The 16,283-nt window shown below is 58.9% G+C and overlaps 1 protein-coding gene across 6 annotated transcripts in view; it reads right to left on the bottom strand.

The window, feature by feature from the left end:
* ZNF385C (zinc finger protein 385C) overlaps positions 1-16,283 on the bottom strand; it is a 60,377-nt gene that overhangs the window by 36,701 nt on the left and 7,393 nt on the right. For 2 of the 6 annotated variants that reach the window (XM_038162828.1, XM_038162829.1), the window contains exons 1-2: positions 10,076-10,334; positions 5,259-5,507 (exon numbers count right to left, since the gene is read on the bottom strand). The exons of 1 other annotated variant lie outside the window; for it this stretch is intronic. In XM_038162828.1, the coding sequence (XP_038018756.1) occupies positions 5,259-5,507; positions 10,076-10,214 (388 nt within the window). In that variant the 5' untranslated portion in view covers positions 10,215-10,334. Of the gene's footprint in view, positions 1-5,258; positions 5,508-9,226; positions 9,634-10,075; positions 10,335-10,960; positions 11,136-16,283 lie in introns of those variants that run through there. 3 more of the 6 variants (XM_038162830.1, XM_038162831.1, XM_038162834.1) reach the window with 3 other exon arrangements.

Genomic DNA, 16,283 nt, shown 5'->3' with positions numbered 1-16,283 from the left:
TGGTGCCCCAGCAGCACAAGGAGAGCCCTGCCAGCTTCTCTGTGTCATTTTATGGCCAAGAGTTTAAATTTAAAGGATCTTTTTAGAATAAATGTGGCGTGGAAAAATATCCCTGAAGCTCTGACCAGAACTGGGGTGCAGAGCCAGAGGTCAGAGTCCTGGAGGGGAAGGCTCCACACCACAAAAACCTTCCAGTCAAAGCTGACCACTAATCAATTCATTTTCTATTTGAAGTTACCGACTCAATAAAATCAGAGATTAATTATGGTGCAGTTATTAATCCACAGAAAGCTGGATAGCTGGGCTTTTCAGAGGGACAGCAAGCTAATGGGGTATTTTCTGAGGCTTTAGAAAGGGAGCAGTTTGCTCTGGATTCATGGGCCGGCACGAAGTTGATGTGCAGGGTCTGGGCTCACGTGCAGCCTCTCACATGGCACCCACAGGTCCCTTCCCCCACAGAAACTGGGGGGTTTTTTTGGTAAAAAAAGAGCATTGAGTGAAACAGGGCTTTTCTGCCAGTTGCCAGTGGCAGGGGTAAATCCCTCCCCTCCTCAGCCCTCCCAGCTCTGTCCCCAGGAGCCCTGAGGGACATCCCTGCACCCCATCCCTGGGGTGAAGCCTGGGAGTGAGCAGAGGGAAGGAAAACGTACAATTACCCAATTCAGCTTCTTCAAATTATTCCTGATCCCAGCCAGCATCTTTAAGACATGGAAAAGCCATTCTATTTCTCCCACTGAGGTTCCAGGTTATTCAAATCTGATCTGAAAAGCTATTTTTGCTCATCTTTGCTCACAGCTGAAGGGAGCAGCCGAGGCCAATGGAGCAGGAGGACTCCGTCTGTTTGTCCTTCATGAATTCACAGAAGCTTAAAATCTAAACCCTGGTGCTGCTTGGGCACGAGGTATTGATCAGCACCTGGCAGACGCAGGGATTGTCCCAGCCAAAGGTTAAATCCCCTTTATGGATCTGCCACTGGGAAGTTTGGGAGAGCCTGATGTGCTGCCAGTGGCCTGGTGATGGATGCTGTGAAGAGGCCCCCATGCCAGCCAGATATTGGCCTGTCCCTGCCAAATTTGTCCCAAAAGTCCCAAAAGCAGGAGAGCAGCAAATTCCTGCAGGAGGAAGCAAGAAAGAACATTTCCTCTGGCGTTGCTGCAGCAGGTCCTGGCAGCACCAAGGCTGGGCACGGCTGGGAGCTCCATCAAAGGCAGATGTGAGAATGCCCCAGCTCCAACCTAGCAGTGACATGACTGCTGCTCCCCGATTAGTCCCAATTAGACCCTAATCCCACATGTTTGCAAACTATTTAAATCAATACGGCGGGATTATTGCAGGCAAAGCCCAGCTGAGCACGGCTGAAAGGGACTGGCACCCGTTTGCTGGGTAATGAGCAGCTGAAAGGCTGCCACAGCAGACAGCAGTGGGGGAAGGAGGAGGGAACGCAGCTGAGGACGAGGTGCCAGAGCACACAGAGCAGGGTCATGGAAAGGGAACATGGCCCAGGATCCCGAAGCAGCAGCATGGAGCGGGATCACACCCCCACCAGTGTCAGACCCACCAGCTCCCCTCCCTGTGCTGCACCCCACCCCAGGTGCTGCTCTGGGTGGTTTCCAGGAGCTGTTCCTCAGCAGGGCTCTCCCAGACCAGCCAAGAGCACAACCGTGGGCTCCTTGGTCAGTGCAACAGGCGACAGCCCAGCCTCAGTGCCTCAGGCACTGCCACCCAGCTCTGCAGGAGCCATTCAGGGGGAGTGGGCTCCCTGCCAGCTGCCAAAATCAGGGAGCTGGGACCCCCCCGTGAAACCCAGGATAATGCCACCAGCAGCTGCCAGCCCCCTGTGACACCCAGAGCAGCCCAGGCTCCCCTGGGGTCCCCATGTCCCCTGCCAGGGGCCCTGCTCTCTGCTGCAGGCCCAGCGATGCTGAAGCTGTCACAGCGATTTCTCTGCTCATCTCAAACCTCCCTGCTCCCAAACACGCATGGACAGACATCTCAGTGGATAATTGGGAAAACCAGGACCTTTCCCTTTGCAAGGAGCTGCTGTTGCAGGGCTGTGATGCCAAGGGGGGGGACAGCCCCAGCGTGAGGCGGGGTGACAGCCCTGGGCAGGCGGGGAGAGGGTCAGGGTACATAATGCCACGGGATATTGGAGAGGAGGAAGAGCTTGTGACACAAATCAGCCCCAGGGCACTGCTGCCTCCGGGGCTACGGCCCGGCCTTGGCATTTGGGTTGGGGGAGCAACTCAGCAGCCTCCAAAGCCAAGAAAAGTGGTTGGAGTTGGGCTCGGGGCTTGTGTGAAGCCTCCTGGGCACAGGAGATGCCTGAACAGCGCGTCCTTCCCACGGACCCTGGCCAAAGGGGTACGAGCTGGTGTCAGCTCCGATTTGCCAGGGAATCCAGAGCCTGGTGCTCCAAAGGAGAGTGCTTCCCACTGCCTTTCAGGGAGATGGGGGCTGGCAGAGCCCAGAGACAACGCTCTGGCAGCAGCGTGCACATGCTGTTCTTTACATCCCATGACTTTTTTGAGACACTGGAAAGGACTTTTGGGGAGGGCAATGGATCAGGTTTAGAGGACACAGACTAAAGCTACGCCAGGGAAGGTATAGGGTAGATATTAGGAGAAAAAATTTCACTGAAAGAATAATAAAGTACTGGAATTGTCTTCCCAGGGAGGTGGCAGAATCAGCATCTCTGGATGTGTTTAAAAAAAGACTGGACATGGCACTTGGTGCTGTGGTCTAGTTGAGGTGTTAGGGCATGGGTTGGACTCGATGGTCTTAGAGGTCTCTTCCAACCTCATTATTCTGTGATTCTGTGATTCTGTAAGTTTTGGAATGCTCCAGCTCAGCCTGTCCTGCCATGGGAGCCCCAGAGATGATCCAGGATGAGGGCAAGCAGCAGCCCCCTGTCCATGCCCATTTTGGGGTGGCTCAGCTCTTCCTGCTCATTCAGCACCAGACTGTGGTTTGGTTCCCGAGGACTCTGAGAGCAAACTGAGATCTCTTGGGCTCCCTGGGAAATCACAGGCAGTAATTAAATCACTCGTGACCCAGTTGGATTAGAGCTGGCATCTGCGGCACGAAAGCGTCTTTCATCTGTGACCACCCTGCATCTAATCACCACCTTCACCAGGATTCCACACAGGACAACAAGGATCCGGGATTTGTCTTACAAAACGAAAAGTCTAACGAGCAGTAATTTGTTTTTAAGTTGGGGGCTTTCTGGTGCAGAGCTAATGAATGGTAATGACGCTGATTAGCATGTTTGCCAGCGCCGCTGCTCTGCAGCCCTGCTGCACGAGACGCCAGCGATCACAGCCTGTGCAGCACGAACACATCCCAGGAGCCAGAGGGGAGCAGGGAGACTGAGCGGTGGCTGGGAAGCTGCCTTTGATGTAGCTGTAGATGTCAGCATGAGACAGAGATTCCAGCCCAGAGGAACATCCCATCTTTCTAACTCAATTACTTCATTTAATCCACCGTCTTTAACCTCCCCCAGTGCTGCCACGCCACTGGAGACCCGTGGTAGCCATTCCTGTCTCTAGGCTGTACCAGCCTGAGCCCAGCTGCCCAAGAAGGGGTGCCTGCTCCCAGAAGGGGTGCCTGCTCAAGAAGGGGTGCCTGCTCCCAGAAGGGGTGCCTGCTCAAGAAGGGGTGCCTGCTCCCAGAAGGGGTGCCTGCTCCCAGGACCGCGGGCAGATGCATTTTCTCAGCACCCAAAGGTGCAGGTCTGGCCGGGGAAGGGCTCCTAGAGGAGTGTGAGGAGGCAGGGCAGGGCTTCCCCAGCGCCCCATCACCCTGCCAGCCCAGCCAGGAGCTTGTCCTGCACTTGTCCTCTAGACAGGGCTGGTCCCCTTTGTGTTTTGGCATCAAGCACCCCCAGTGCCAGTGGGGACACAGGAGTCACATCAGTCAGTTCCAGCCGCCTCAGGAGGCTGGGAAAGGCTCACAGTGACAACGCTGGGAGTGACATTTTGAACCAAAAGTGCAGGGAAAGGTCAGCTCCGGCGGGAACGGGAGGGACAGGGAGGCACAGGGAGCAGCTGCTGCCTGCAGTTTCTCCACACAAGCAGATCAGAGCCCTGCACACACAGGAATGGCAGAGCAGAGTGTGGGGCTGACAGCACGGGGCCCCAGGCGTGCCCCACTGGCACAGGTCAGGGACGGTGCAGAAGCACAAAGAGCAGGCTGGCATGCCCCAAGATTCTTTGGCTCAGTAGGAAACGCATCCCTGGACAGCCTCCCATCAGGCCACGACCAGACTGAGGGAAGAAGCTGGAAGCTGCAGGCTGGAATTTATGAGGCCTATCCCCATTAAAATAGCCGGCGATATTTCCATCTGTCAGTAATGTTGATGAAGGGACCTGCTCCTCTGCATATCCCAGGCCTAACCCAAACAAAACCAGCACCAGTCAGGGCAGGATTTGGCACCCAGATGACTATTGCCATGCTAGGAATTTATGGCTCCAGCCTGCCCAGTCTCGAGTAAGAGCAGCAGCAGGGGACCATACAATCTTTTAGGTCCCTTCCATCCCAAGGCATTCTGTGATTCTGTGCAACTCCCCGGGCTTGCTGCTAATGACAATCCCTCACAGCCAAAGGCTCAGGCAGAGCAGGTCAGCCATGGTGACAGGGTGACATTTCTGGGCACGTTTCCCTGCTTTTGTGCATAAAATCTGCAGCAGCCAGCTGGGCCCGGCCAGGTGAATGCTGGCAGATGGCACAGAGGGCAAGTGAGTCCTTGCCCTTGCACAAGCTCCTGCTCAGCAGCATGGCACCTGCACGTGGCAGCATCCCTGTGCAGCCAACAGGTGAGGGGCCTCAGCACCAGCATCCGAGCAGCATTTTGGATCAAACTCAGCACAGATACAGGAGAAGTGAACAGCAGGAGCCCGGAGGGACACGGTCAGGCTGGCACCTGCAAAGCAGCACCCATTAGCCCAACACCTGACAGCCTTGGGCACGCAGGTCCCCCTGCACAAACCATCTACAGAACTCAAGGAGACACCCACAAAGACAGAGCAGCAACAGCCACGCTTGCACGCGGACAGACTCACATGTGTCCATCCCTCTGCCTCTGCAGCGTGGCCTCTTGAGCCCCAAAACCACCTGAGGACTGAAAGCCCTGCACTTCCAGCGAGTGACAGACGCCAAGGACAAAATCAAGCACCTCCAAACTTTCCACGAGCCCAACAGAGCAGCTGTGCCAGAGCAAGGGCAGCCTTTGGGCAACCTTGACCTGCTGGGTGGGCTCCTACCTTGGGCTGCTGGCATCTTCCCCTTGTTTAGCTGCTTGAGGCGCTTCTGGTGGGACTTGCCGTTGTAGTGGATCTGCGCCTGGGCAGCTGAGTTGAGCTGGATATTGCAGACCTCGCAAAGTGTGAACGACTGCTGCTTCTTCTCCCGCTTCATGCGCTGCTCGGGCTGGCTGGGGGGGCTGCTGGCCTCCTCCAGCAGCTGCACTGCGCTCTCGGGGCTGTGGGATGGGCTCAGGGGTCGCTTCATGCCTGCGGGAGGAAGGACAGACCCACTGTGAGGACAGAGGGACAGGAACGGCCGCCAGGTGAGGCAGAGAGGCCAACACAGGTCCCACGCCTGTGGTTGTGTGAATCTGGGGGGATTCCTGAGCAAGTGCAACAGCGCTGGGGCAAGAAGACATGAGCAGCAGCATTCCCTGGAGTGCTGGAGTAGAGAATAACCCATTTCTTCCAAGTTTCAAGCTCTAGACGACACTCCTTGTGTCAGGTCGAGTCTCTGTTCACTCGTGGGCAGCACTGGGGGTTGGCCCAAGGCAGAGTTGGGATGGGACCAGCTCTCTGCGGGCAAGAGATTCAGCTGGCAGGACTCGTGTGCACTGAGGGTGTCCCAGAGCCCGTCCCCACCACCGAGGAGAACGACTGGCACTGGCACTGGCATCACCAGCAGGGTGAACATGGGGCTCTGTGGGACCGACTTGCATCAGGAGCTGGAGCCCCAGACCCACACAGGGACTGGGGGAGAGAGAGCTGCTCATGGAGGGCCTGGGGTCAGCTGGGGACAGCCCTCCGGCAGCCTTTGCCTTGCAGGGACACCGTTCCTGCCGCCCGAGCCCGAGCCGGGGGCCGCTGGGCCATCCAGAGCAGCCTCGGAGGCGCGAAGGTCACCCGAGCCCTGTGATCCAGTTACCGCCGCGGAGCTGGCAGCTGCGGCTTACAAATACCCGCAGGCACGGCAAGGGGCCAAGCCAGGGGCCGGGGCGTCTGTGGGTGGCCGGGCAGGACCCAAGGGTGCCCCGCAGGGATGTCCCCGGCACCCTCGGCAGCGCTGCGCGGAGCCCGTGCGGGACTCGGTCAGGGCAGCAGGGACCGCCCCGGGCTCGGGCTGTCCGAACCCCGCTGGTCCTACCCGCGATCCAGCATCCCACAGGCTCCGAGGGCTCGTTCCCCGGGCCCACCGGGGGCTCGGGGCGGGCTCGGTTCGCTGCAGCCCCGGCCGCAGCCCCGCGGTGGCGCCGCCGCTCCGCTCCCGTGGGAGCCGCCACCGGGGAGCGGGGGACGGCGGGGACGGCGGGACAGAAGGCAGTGCCACCGCCACTCACCCACCCACCGGGTGAGCCCCCCTCTGCTCAGCGGGTCTCGGTGCCATCCTGCGCCTTCCTGCGGCCCGGAGGCGGCCGCGAGTGTCGCCGTCAATGGTCCCGCTCAGCCCGAAGGAGCGGGAGCTGTTCCCACAGCTGCTCTCGGAGCCGGAGGCCTTTCCCAGGATAACCATTAACAGAGCAACCGGAAAGCAGATCTGGGAGACGATCAGCAGCGGGAATGTGAGACGGGGCCGCAGGGACGCCGCGGGACACGCGGCACGCTGGTGGGGACACGCCAGCCCAGGCAGGTCGCCGGGTGCCCTTGGCATCCTCCCCCTCCCCGGGTATTTTTAATGCAATTACATCCCAGGACGCAGAGCTAAAATTGGAACATTATGTGGACAAAGTATCCCCAAAGTCTCCCTCGTCTTTAAAACGGGCGCTGCTGTTGCTCTGATTAGGCAGCAGCTCCTGTCCCGGCTCCCGGGGCAGCGTTTGAAGGTCTGTCCTAATTGCACACACACTTGTTGTCTCATTCACTTAATTTCTTCCGTGCCTGTTCTGCTTCTCAGGTGTCAGGGCCACAAATGGGTGGCTGGCGGCTGGGACAGGCCACGGGGACAGGTGGTGGCACGTGTGCAGGCTGGCAGTGCCCTGACTGATGCCTGCTTTGGGGCAGATTCCACCTTTTCGGCAAAGCATGGAGGAACTTCTGGCTGAGGGGTGGGGGGCCCTGACCTTTCACAGGAGGGAAAGTAAGGCAAGGTGAAGGTTGAGTGACACCCCCAGGGTGGCTCCGAGCCACACCCAGCTCAGAACACAGGGTCACCACATCCCAGCTCCAGCAGCCATCTCACCCCAGGACCCATGAGGTTTTGTCTCCTCTGTGCAGGGGGATCACAAGCAGTTGCAGATTTTTGGGGTAGTCTTCCCAAGGGTTCTCCTGGATGGGGCAGCTCAGCTGCCGCCCAGCCACGGCTGCCCAGATCTGACCTTGCTGAGCAGCACCAATGGCACCTCCCAGGACCCCATGACACCCTGCCCCCTGCGCTTCTTGCTGCCCTTCCCTCACAGCCAAGGCCTCACCGGGGATGGATGTCTCTTTGGCTGCTGATCTTTGGAAGGAGACCCATGCTGGGCCATCCTTCATCAGCTCCTGAATGCAAAGCAAACTCCAGAAACCACGACTTCCAGAAACCACGACTTCCAGAAACCACGACTTCCAGCACAGGCTGCAGTCACTGCAAGTGGCTCCATGCCCACACACTGTGCTGAAGCAGCATCCTACAGCACCCCACAGCACCCCACAGCACCCCACAGCATCCCACAGCACCCGACAGCATCCCATAGCACCCCACAGCACCCCACAGCATCCAATCAGCACCCCACAGCACCCCACAGCATCCCCCAGAATCCCACAGCATCTCACAGCACCCCACAGGATCCCATAGCACCCCACAGCATCCTACAGGATCCCACAGAATCCCACAGCACCCACAGCACCCACAGCACCCCACAGGATCCCATAGCACCCCACAGCATCTCACAGCACCCCACAGCATCCCACAGCTTTCTACAGTGCCCCACAGCACCCCACAGCATCCCACAGCATCCCACAGCACCCCACAGGATCCCACAGCATCCCAGAAAAGCCTCTGGCTGGGCACGAGATACATCAGCAGGGCAGTGGGGTTCTGGCCAAGCTGCAAAATCCTGATGAGGGAGCAGGTTTGGTGCAGGTCAGCTCCTTTCCCATCATTCCCATTATTTAGACACCATTTCCTGTATTCTGAATAAGCTGGGGGCAGACCCCTAAAGGGCACCGTGGGCACAGGGAGTGCTTTATCCCAGCCTGGACAGAGCTTCCCGTGCACATGCAGCCTGAACATCTGTGCAGGGATGGTCTCTCAGTGTCCTACCCCAGCAGGGACCCTCGTGCTCCCTCCTGCCATCAGCACCAGCTTGTGTCCCATGGGATTTTTATTTGGAATGAACTCAAGAGAGCCAGCACACATGACCAGAAGCTCCCTCCAAGTCAAACTGCCTTTGCCACAGAGCTGAGGGGACCTGACAGGAGCTGTTAGGGAGATCTCTCCATTCAGCAATATGGGAAAACATCACCCGAACAGAAAGTGCATGAACTCGGTAAGACAGCAAGAAACCTGAGGGCAGAAGAGTCTTATTTGAGCTCATTAAGTTACATTCTGCTGAATTCACCTTCCTTGTCTCCCACTGAGTACACACAACAGTAAATAAAAGCAACAGACGTAAAAGAAAGTGTTGGCATGAAAGCGGCCACCAAGAGGTGTCACAAAATTCCCCCAAACCCCCTGAGTGAGGACCAGTTTCATGGCCCCTGTCCCCACCTGCAAGGACCCTCAGGAAAGCCAGAGCTGCCACACCACCTCAAGCCCAACTCAAACCACTGCATCCCATCACCTCAGGGCTTGCACCTTTGGCAGCTCTGTGATCCTGCCACTGCCCCTGGCTGTGCCCCCCTCCAGAGGCACCAGGGACCCCCGGACCCCCTGGAGCAGCAGCCCCACCATCCTCACAGACCCCTCACCGCCGGCACCGGCAATTTCCAGCCCTCCCACCATTTGGGCTCAGGATGCTGCCTCTTCAGGGCGGCACCCGGTGCCCCAGCCTGGCACAGGAGGCTCCTACCTGCTGCCGGTGGAGAGCCCTGCCCTTGGCAGCGCCGAGCCCGGCCGGCTCCTGCCCTTGTGCCACCGCCCCCGGGGCACCGCGGCCGCCCCTGTGCCTGGAGAGCTGCAGGCGCCCGTCTCGTGTTTCACGGAGCGCTTCAAATGCGGTTCGATCGCCACTAAATCAGCCCTCATCAGCAGGCTCCGGACCAGAGCCCGGCACGTCCGAGTCGGTGCCCGCGGCTCAGCAGGGTCCCAAAGAGCCCCGGGCGTCACGCGGGGCAGAGGGGTGGCATGCCAGCTGGCAGCGGTGGCACTGGAGGAGCCACCTTGAGCCAAGAGCAGGCGGATGCACCTGGCAGCAGCTCTCAGTGACAGGGGAGATGGGGCAACGGGGCAGCTTCTGGGCTGCATCGATAGTCGGGCCCAGAGAATTCCCTGTGGAGCGCCATAAAGAGGCACCGGATGCTGGTGGAGGGATGGGAAGGGCACAGGGGGCTCTGCCCTGGGCATGGCGGTGGCCCAGGGGACCTGCTGTAGCATCAGGAGATGCTTCAGCGTGCTGGCCTGAGGGCTGAGCAGATCTAGGCAGACTGCAGGTTTTGGAGGGCCTGGCCACGGCTGCAGCACTTCCAGCATTTCATAACATTGCATCAAACCAGCTGCCCCCAAACCCCGACATATGCTCCGCTAATGCCACGGCGAGGCACAGTTTAGGATCAGTCCATAAACCATGCGTTGTCACAGCGAGGATTAGTGTGAGCTGCCTCTCCTCAAGGGCTCTGGACTGCAGGCTGGCTGCTGGCACGGGGACCAGGGCACACGCAGGGCTCAGACCACCCACGACCCCCAGATGCCCCGTTCTTACCCTCAGATGCTCTCAGGGCTCCCCTCAGCCCCGTGCCCGCAGGCTGAAGGGCAGTGGGACACCTTGCAGCCTCCCGGGAGGGCAGGGAGCATCCCACGGTGCCACTGCGCCTGTCCTCTCCTTTGCACATCAAGATCATTAACACCGCATTCAGGGCTGCCTGTCCCCTGAATCAGCAGATCCCAGCCCCGCTCCCGGGCAGCGAGGACAGCTGAAACCCAGCTGAAGGAGACACCACGGAGGGAGCAATGCAGGGAACGTGCCTGTCCTCTCTAGGAAGCAAAACCTGGGCAGTGCCACACGCTCTCAATCCAGCAGGGACAACAGCAGAGCAAACAGAGGCAGGGAGTGAGGCATTCCATGCCAGGGCTCGGCTGAAGGTGTGAGCACAGCGCAGGGAGCAGAGGGAGAGGAAGGACTGAGGCTCCATGATTCACCCCCCCACACTGGCCGTGCACCCCCAGGCTCTCTGCTGGATCAGGAGGACCTGATGGGATCACAGAATCCTTCGGGATTCTCGTGGTCAGCACAAAGGCGAGGGCAGAGCCAGGTCTCCCGCAGCCACTGTGTTCTCTTGGGAAATAAAACGGAGAACCAGGTGGTGCCCAGGGAGACTCTGAGCCCTGGCAGCACCTCGTGCTCCCCTCGCTGTTTGCTGGAGCTGCCACGGGGAAATTCCCAGAAAAGACGATTTTCCACAAGCGCAGGATCCAGAATGAGATCCAGGCCAGCTCCTGGGGACCTCCACCCAGCAGGGTCACCAGCAGTGCCACTGGAGGCACAACGCCACAAGCACGGGCACAAACACCACGGGTGGCACTGCCAATCCCCTTCCCCATCCACGCGTTCCCATGGCAAAGGTGAGGACCCACCAGAAGCACTTACAGTGATGAGCAGGGCTCCAGCAGGCCCCCCAGCAGAGGTGGGCACGGTCTTCCCTCCCAGCTCCCCTCACTCCCGCATCTGGGTCAGGAGTTTTCAGGGCAGAAATTGGCTTTTAAGTGAGTTTGTGGAGAGCTGCTGGCTAACAGGAGACCTCCAGCTTAAGCTGGAGCTCTCAAAGGCTCCTCTATTACAACGCAAATTAAATATTTGATAGTGCTAAGCAAGTGACATTTGCAGTCCGGTCACGCCAGGGGTATCAGATAGAGACATTTGCAATGGGATCTGTTTAAATCCATGTAGTGCTTTGGGTCTGTCCATCAAAACAAGCCCAGAGCTTTATTAAAATCAATGTTATCAAACACCCTGCTGGGGGAGGCTCTGGAGCCCCCGTGGTGGGGCTGGGGGGCAGCTGAGCCCTGCTGAGCCGCGAGGCTGCAGTACAGTGCAGCTTTGGAAGAGATTTTTCTTTAAAATTGAAGAGTAGCAAGAGACTTATCCCTACCTGCAGCTGTGGGAGGGAGATTTGCTGCAGCAGAAAAAAGGAAAAGCATTGACCCAGCCCCGTGTGGAACCTGTTTTCAATCAGATCTCTTATACATGAGAGATTTCTGATACCCGACACCAGATCAGACATGCTCCCATCCCAGATCCATCAGACACACGTTCCAGAAACTGCCGTGAAGTTGCTCAGTGTGACAAATGACTGACTCCCTTCCCCACCTCAGCAGGGCTGCATGGAAACACTCTCTGTCCAAGTGCAACAACACTACTTCCATCACCTTCCTTAAAAAAGGGCTTGGGAACACAAAGGCTGAAAAGGACTTTCTGCATCTGTCACAGGAGATGTGACAAAGTGACACAGCGTCCAGGCCACTTGTTGACAGTGAACGCCCTTCACGGACACACTGGGGGCGGATTTCCTTACCAGCACATGGCTCGGGCCCATCAGCTGTGGTGGGAGGGGAGGCTCCTGAGCACCAGGACTGCTCTGGCTCTGCCCTTGGGGACCCCCCAGGGGTCCAGGGACAGCCAGACACCCCGAGGTGGCTGAGGGGCCACCCCAGTGCCAGCCCCACCTGCCCCAGTTCCGTGGCACTCGGCACGGTGCTGAAGCTCCCAAACCTCCCAGCTGCTGGGAAAAGTTTGCCAAAGCATCTCGAGCTGCGAGGCAGATGACAAGTAAAAAGAACCCCGAATTTATTGTTTTCCCAGAATTTAGAGTGGGAGGAAGGAAAATGGGACGACCCATGATTTTTTAATGCCTGCAGTTGGCAGCTCCATATTTAATGTGACAGCATCCCTTTAAGAAAAATATGTTCATACACAAGAAAGAAAATAAATTGGCAAAGCAATTTGCTTTCAAGCTAGGCTGACAATTCCCCGCTCCAACGTTTTGCTGCAGCTTTGGGTGAGCCGCAGAGGCCGGCACTCCATGCTGGGCAGGGATCATCTCAGAGGTTAAGGATGCTTCACTGGGTGACAAGCCCATCTGGGAGCAGTCATTTATCCCAGAGATGGTGAAAAGAAGGAGTGGAAGGAATAATTCATTGTGTGTGAGGTGACAAGGAGACTGTGCTGTCATGTTAGCACACTGACAACTCCCCGACACAAACAGAGATGCTTGTTACAGAGCCTGAACCCACACGATCAAAGGGGCTTCTGCATTTGGGGTTGGAAGGGAGGGAAAAAAAGACAGGAAGAAAGGAAAAGAAGAGCTAAATCAAAGCCTTGTTACCATTTCTTATGAAAGAAACTTGTGAGAAATGCTCTTTGCAGAGCAATTAGTCGCCAGGATCTGAGGCAAGAGCCCAGCAGGACCCACTGCTGCTGCCCTGGGGCTGGGGAGGAGCACCCTGGGGTGGCTGCTCGGAGGGGACAGCAGGAGGGACCTGTCTGATAGGGGACAGCACGATGGCACCAGAGCCATCGTTAAGACAGGCATCAGAAACCAGGTGAAAACCTTCCCTCACTCCTGCATTCCCCTCAGCTGAGGGTTGGGGGTGCCCAGAATGACGCTGCACGCCCAGCACCTGAGGTCCCTGCTGACAGTCAAGCCCCTAAAGCCTTGAGCTTGGTGATGGTGCTGCCACACCCAGAGGTGGCACAAAACCCCTGAGCCGCCCGAGGTGGTGCTGGGGGATCCCCAAGAGTGATGGGGGTGCAAGGGTCCTGTCCAGAACCGCGCTGCAGGAGCATTGGCCTTCAGCCTCAGTTCACACCTTGAATCCCTGACTTGTCTGTGAGCAGCGGGATGCCAGAGCTGACAGGCAGGGAAATGAAATGGGACAGATGATAATGAATTGCCCGCATCCCTCAGTGTCTCCGGGATGTGGAGTAATGAAGTTATACACTGCTCACTGGCTGGAGGACAGAAGAAGAGTTTCAGAGCTGGGGTTTAATCAGTTCAGTGACAAGCATGGCCTGGATCCGTTCCCTGCTCTCGCCACGGTTTGGTTTCTCCACTCCTCTCCCAGCTCCTGGCTCCTGCCAGCCCCAGGACTCACTGCCCTGCTCGTGCAGCACTGGCATGGAGCTGCAGGAGCCCAGCTGCTGCAGTGTGACAATCCTGTGCCGTGCTGGAGGTCACCGGTGTCAGGAGAGAAGCACGTGTGTCCAATTAGACTGGGAAACCTCTGCTCCCAGAAGGGCAGGGGGCAGCGAGCCTTGGCTGGCGCTGCAGGTGGCAGCTGGAGTATTTATTTGTGCAGCACCACCAGCGTTAGTTAACGAGCTCGGGTGGGCCAGCGTTCCCGTTGGAAAGGAATTCCAAAATGACTATGAAATTCCAATGACGTGAATTCCAATTCCAAATGGAATTCCAAAACGGACTCATGAGAAGTTACTTATCTCCCTGCCAGGAGACAGCCCTGCTGCCGCTCCCACCCTGAGCTCCCCCTGCCCCCTCTTTGCTCACACGCGTGACACTGCCACTGCTGTCACCACGCTGCCACCAGAGGGTCCCTGGCGCAGACAGAGCTGGGCTGGGCACGGCTCACAGGCTGCGGGGATAACCAGCGAGCCACGGCTGGGGCAGAGGCTGCTCCTTCCTCCGGGCATTCCCAGGGTGAGGCCCGGGAGCTGCTGCTGCTCCTCCAGCTGCGCTCCGAGCTGCCCGCCAGCGAATTCCAGACCCTGGGAAACGCGGTGGCGAGGCCCAGGGCACAGGGGCCGCTGACAACTCCGTCTGCAGCCCGTCCGTGCCAAGGGTCCGAGCGCGTCCCTGCGGGGGCATGGCGCCAGCTCGCAGCCAGGATGGGACAGGCGGCCAAGGCACGGCCCTGCGAGCTGCACCGGGGCCGGGAGCCCCAGGGGAAGCCCCGCGGTCGCCGGCCCATTGCCGGGGCTCCCGGCTCCCCGGGGCGTGCGGGGGACAGCGGCGAGAGGCTCAGCGCCGCCGGAGCCGGCGAGAGGCGGAGGCGTTGCTGTTATGAAAACATGCGAGGGCTGTGTCTGAAAACATTGCGAGGAGCCAGCTCCATAAATAGGCCCTTTATGGCTCTTCCCTGCGCTGAGACAGGCTCTTTCACACACGCTGGGCTCCGGCACGGCGGGTTAGAGCCCGGGGCAGGGTGGGGGACACTGAGGCACAGAGCCCCACCACCCCTGAGCAGCGGGTGCCACCCCTGGAAAAGCGGCCCGTGTGCCTCGGTGTGCCCGTGGGAGGACAGAGGGCAGGACGGTGACCCGTGCTGTCACGGGACAGGGCAGCAGCTGCTCGCTGCCACCTCCTCCGCGCACAGCACGCCCCGGCAGCACACGGCCGCGATTAATCAGCGCCTTCATCAGGGAGCTGTCATTAATCGAGCGGCTCCTGCGGCCGTGGAGCCCGATGGTCTGTCTGGTGTCAGAGGCTGGGCATGCAGCAGGAGCTCGTCGCTGCTCTCGGCCGCATCCATTCCCCGCGGTGACAGCTCGGTTTGTGCCCCCTCAGCGAACGTCCCCCGGTGTGGGAGCGCTGGTGACTAAAGCAGCGGGTGAACGATTAGTGACTCAGCGCATAATTTTGCTCATTTCGTGCCTTTTTTTAGCGCGGGGCGGACAGAGCTCACACAGCAAACTCTCGCCAGGCACCGCCACCGCTCCCTCGCAGCGGCCCAGCTCCAGGCACCCACCTGGGGCTGGGGACATTCCTGCAGGCGAGCATCTGTCTGATGTGGTTCTGCCACGGAAAGCAGGGAGGAGACTCGGAAAACACTGCCGAGGGCTTTAGCTTGTTCATCTTTCTCCTTTTTACGGTTTCCTTTCTGACCTGGGAGAAGGCAAGGGGAGCGCCGCAGCCCCGGTGGCCCCGACAGCCCCGGGATCCCCCCCAGCCCCGGTGGCCCTGGCAGCCCCGGCAGCCCCGGGATCCCCCCCAGCCCCGGTGGCCCGGGCAGCCCCGGCAGCCCCGGGAGCCCCGGCTGAGCAGCTCACACACTGCCCGGCAGCTGCCTCGATCAAGAGCAAAGCACTGAGCTCTTGTCCTGGCGGTAACCGATGTCTGCAGACACCCGGTGCCGGCGTGAATTTAGAAGCTCTTTGAGCTGGAGCTGTGCTGAGCGCCCGGCGCTGGCTGAACGCTGCCACAGGAACCTCTGCCCGGAGCACCTGCACCAGCCCGAGGAACAACTGCTGCATCCCGCAGGCTGGGGACAGTGACAGGGGTGTGCCAGCAGTTTCCTCTCATCCTTACAGACAGGGCGGCCACAGCACGGCAGGTGTACGAGTGCAGAAACCCGACTTGAGAGAGCAGGTCCAGCCCGGGGTGGCTCCGTGTCCGCACCTCCGGGTGATCCGTGCAGGAGTGCAGGACGAGGTCAATGTCCTTGGCACTGCCACCACACCGGGATGGGTCGCCCTCCATCCTGGAGGGTGAGCTGAGCCGCTCACAGGTCCCCCCACGCCATCCCTTGGCGGGGATCTGGGCACTCGCACAACCAGTGTGACCAACGCCACCAGTGCCAGCCACCCCCATCTCCCGCGGGCACCTGAAGGATGTCACCCAGGGCCACCGAACTCTCCCACGGGGTCAGAGCGACACCGCCCCAAAGCAGTTTCAGGGGTGGCAGCCCCAGCCACCGCGGAGGACAGCGAATTGTCACCTCCTTAAAGCAGCTTTGTCTTTGCTTTCTCTTTAATGATTTCCCAGCTGCTTCCCCATTTCAGCCGATAATGGGACTTCACTCTCTATCTGGGTCTGAGAGGCGCTTGCCTTGTTCAGGCTGGAGAAAATCAATTCCCCTCTCACTCAAGTCTTTGCAAGACAGATGAACTGAAGATCGTGCCTGCCTGAGCAAAATATTTATTCAGTCTGGGAACAGATTTACTTTTGAACCTTCTATAA

The sequence above is a fragment of the Motacilla alba genome, chromosome 27 (assembly GCF_015832195.1).
Source record: "Motacilla alba alba isolate MOTALB_02 chromosome 27, Motacilla_alba_V1.0_pri, whole genome shotgun sequence".
Taxonomy (NCBI): domain Eukaryota; kingdom Metazoa; phylum Chordata; class Aves; order Passeriformes; family Motacillidae; genus Motacilla; species Motacilla alba.
The sequence above is the reverse complement of the archived record's forward strand: the minus strand, read 5'-3'. Positions and strand labels throughout refer to the sequence as shown.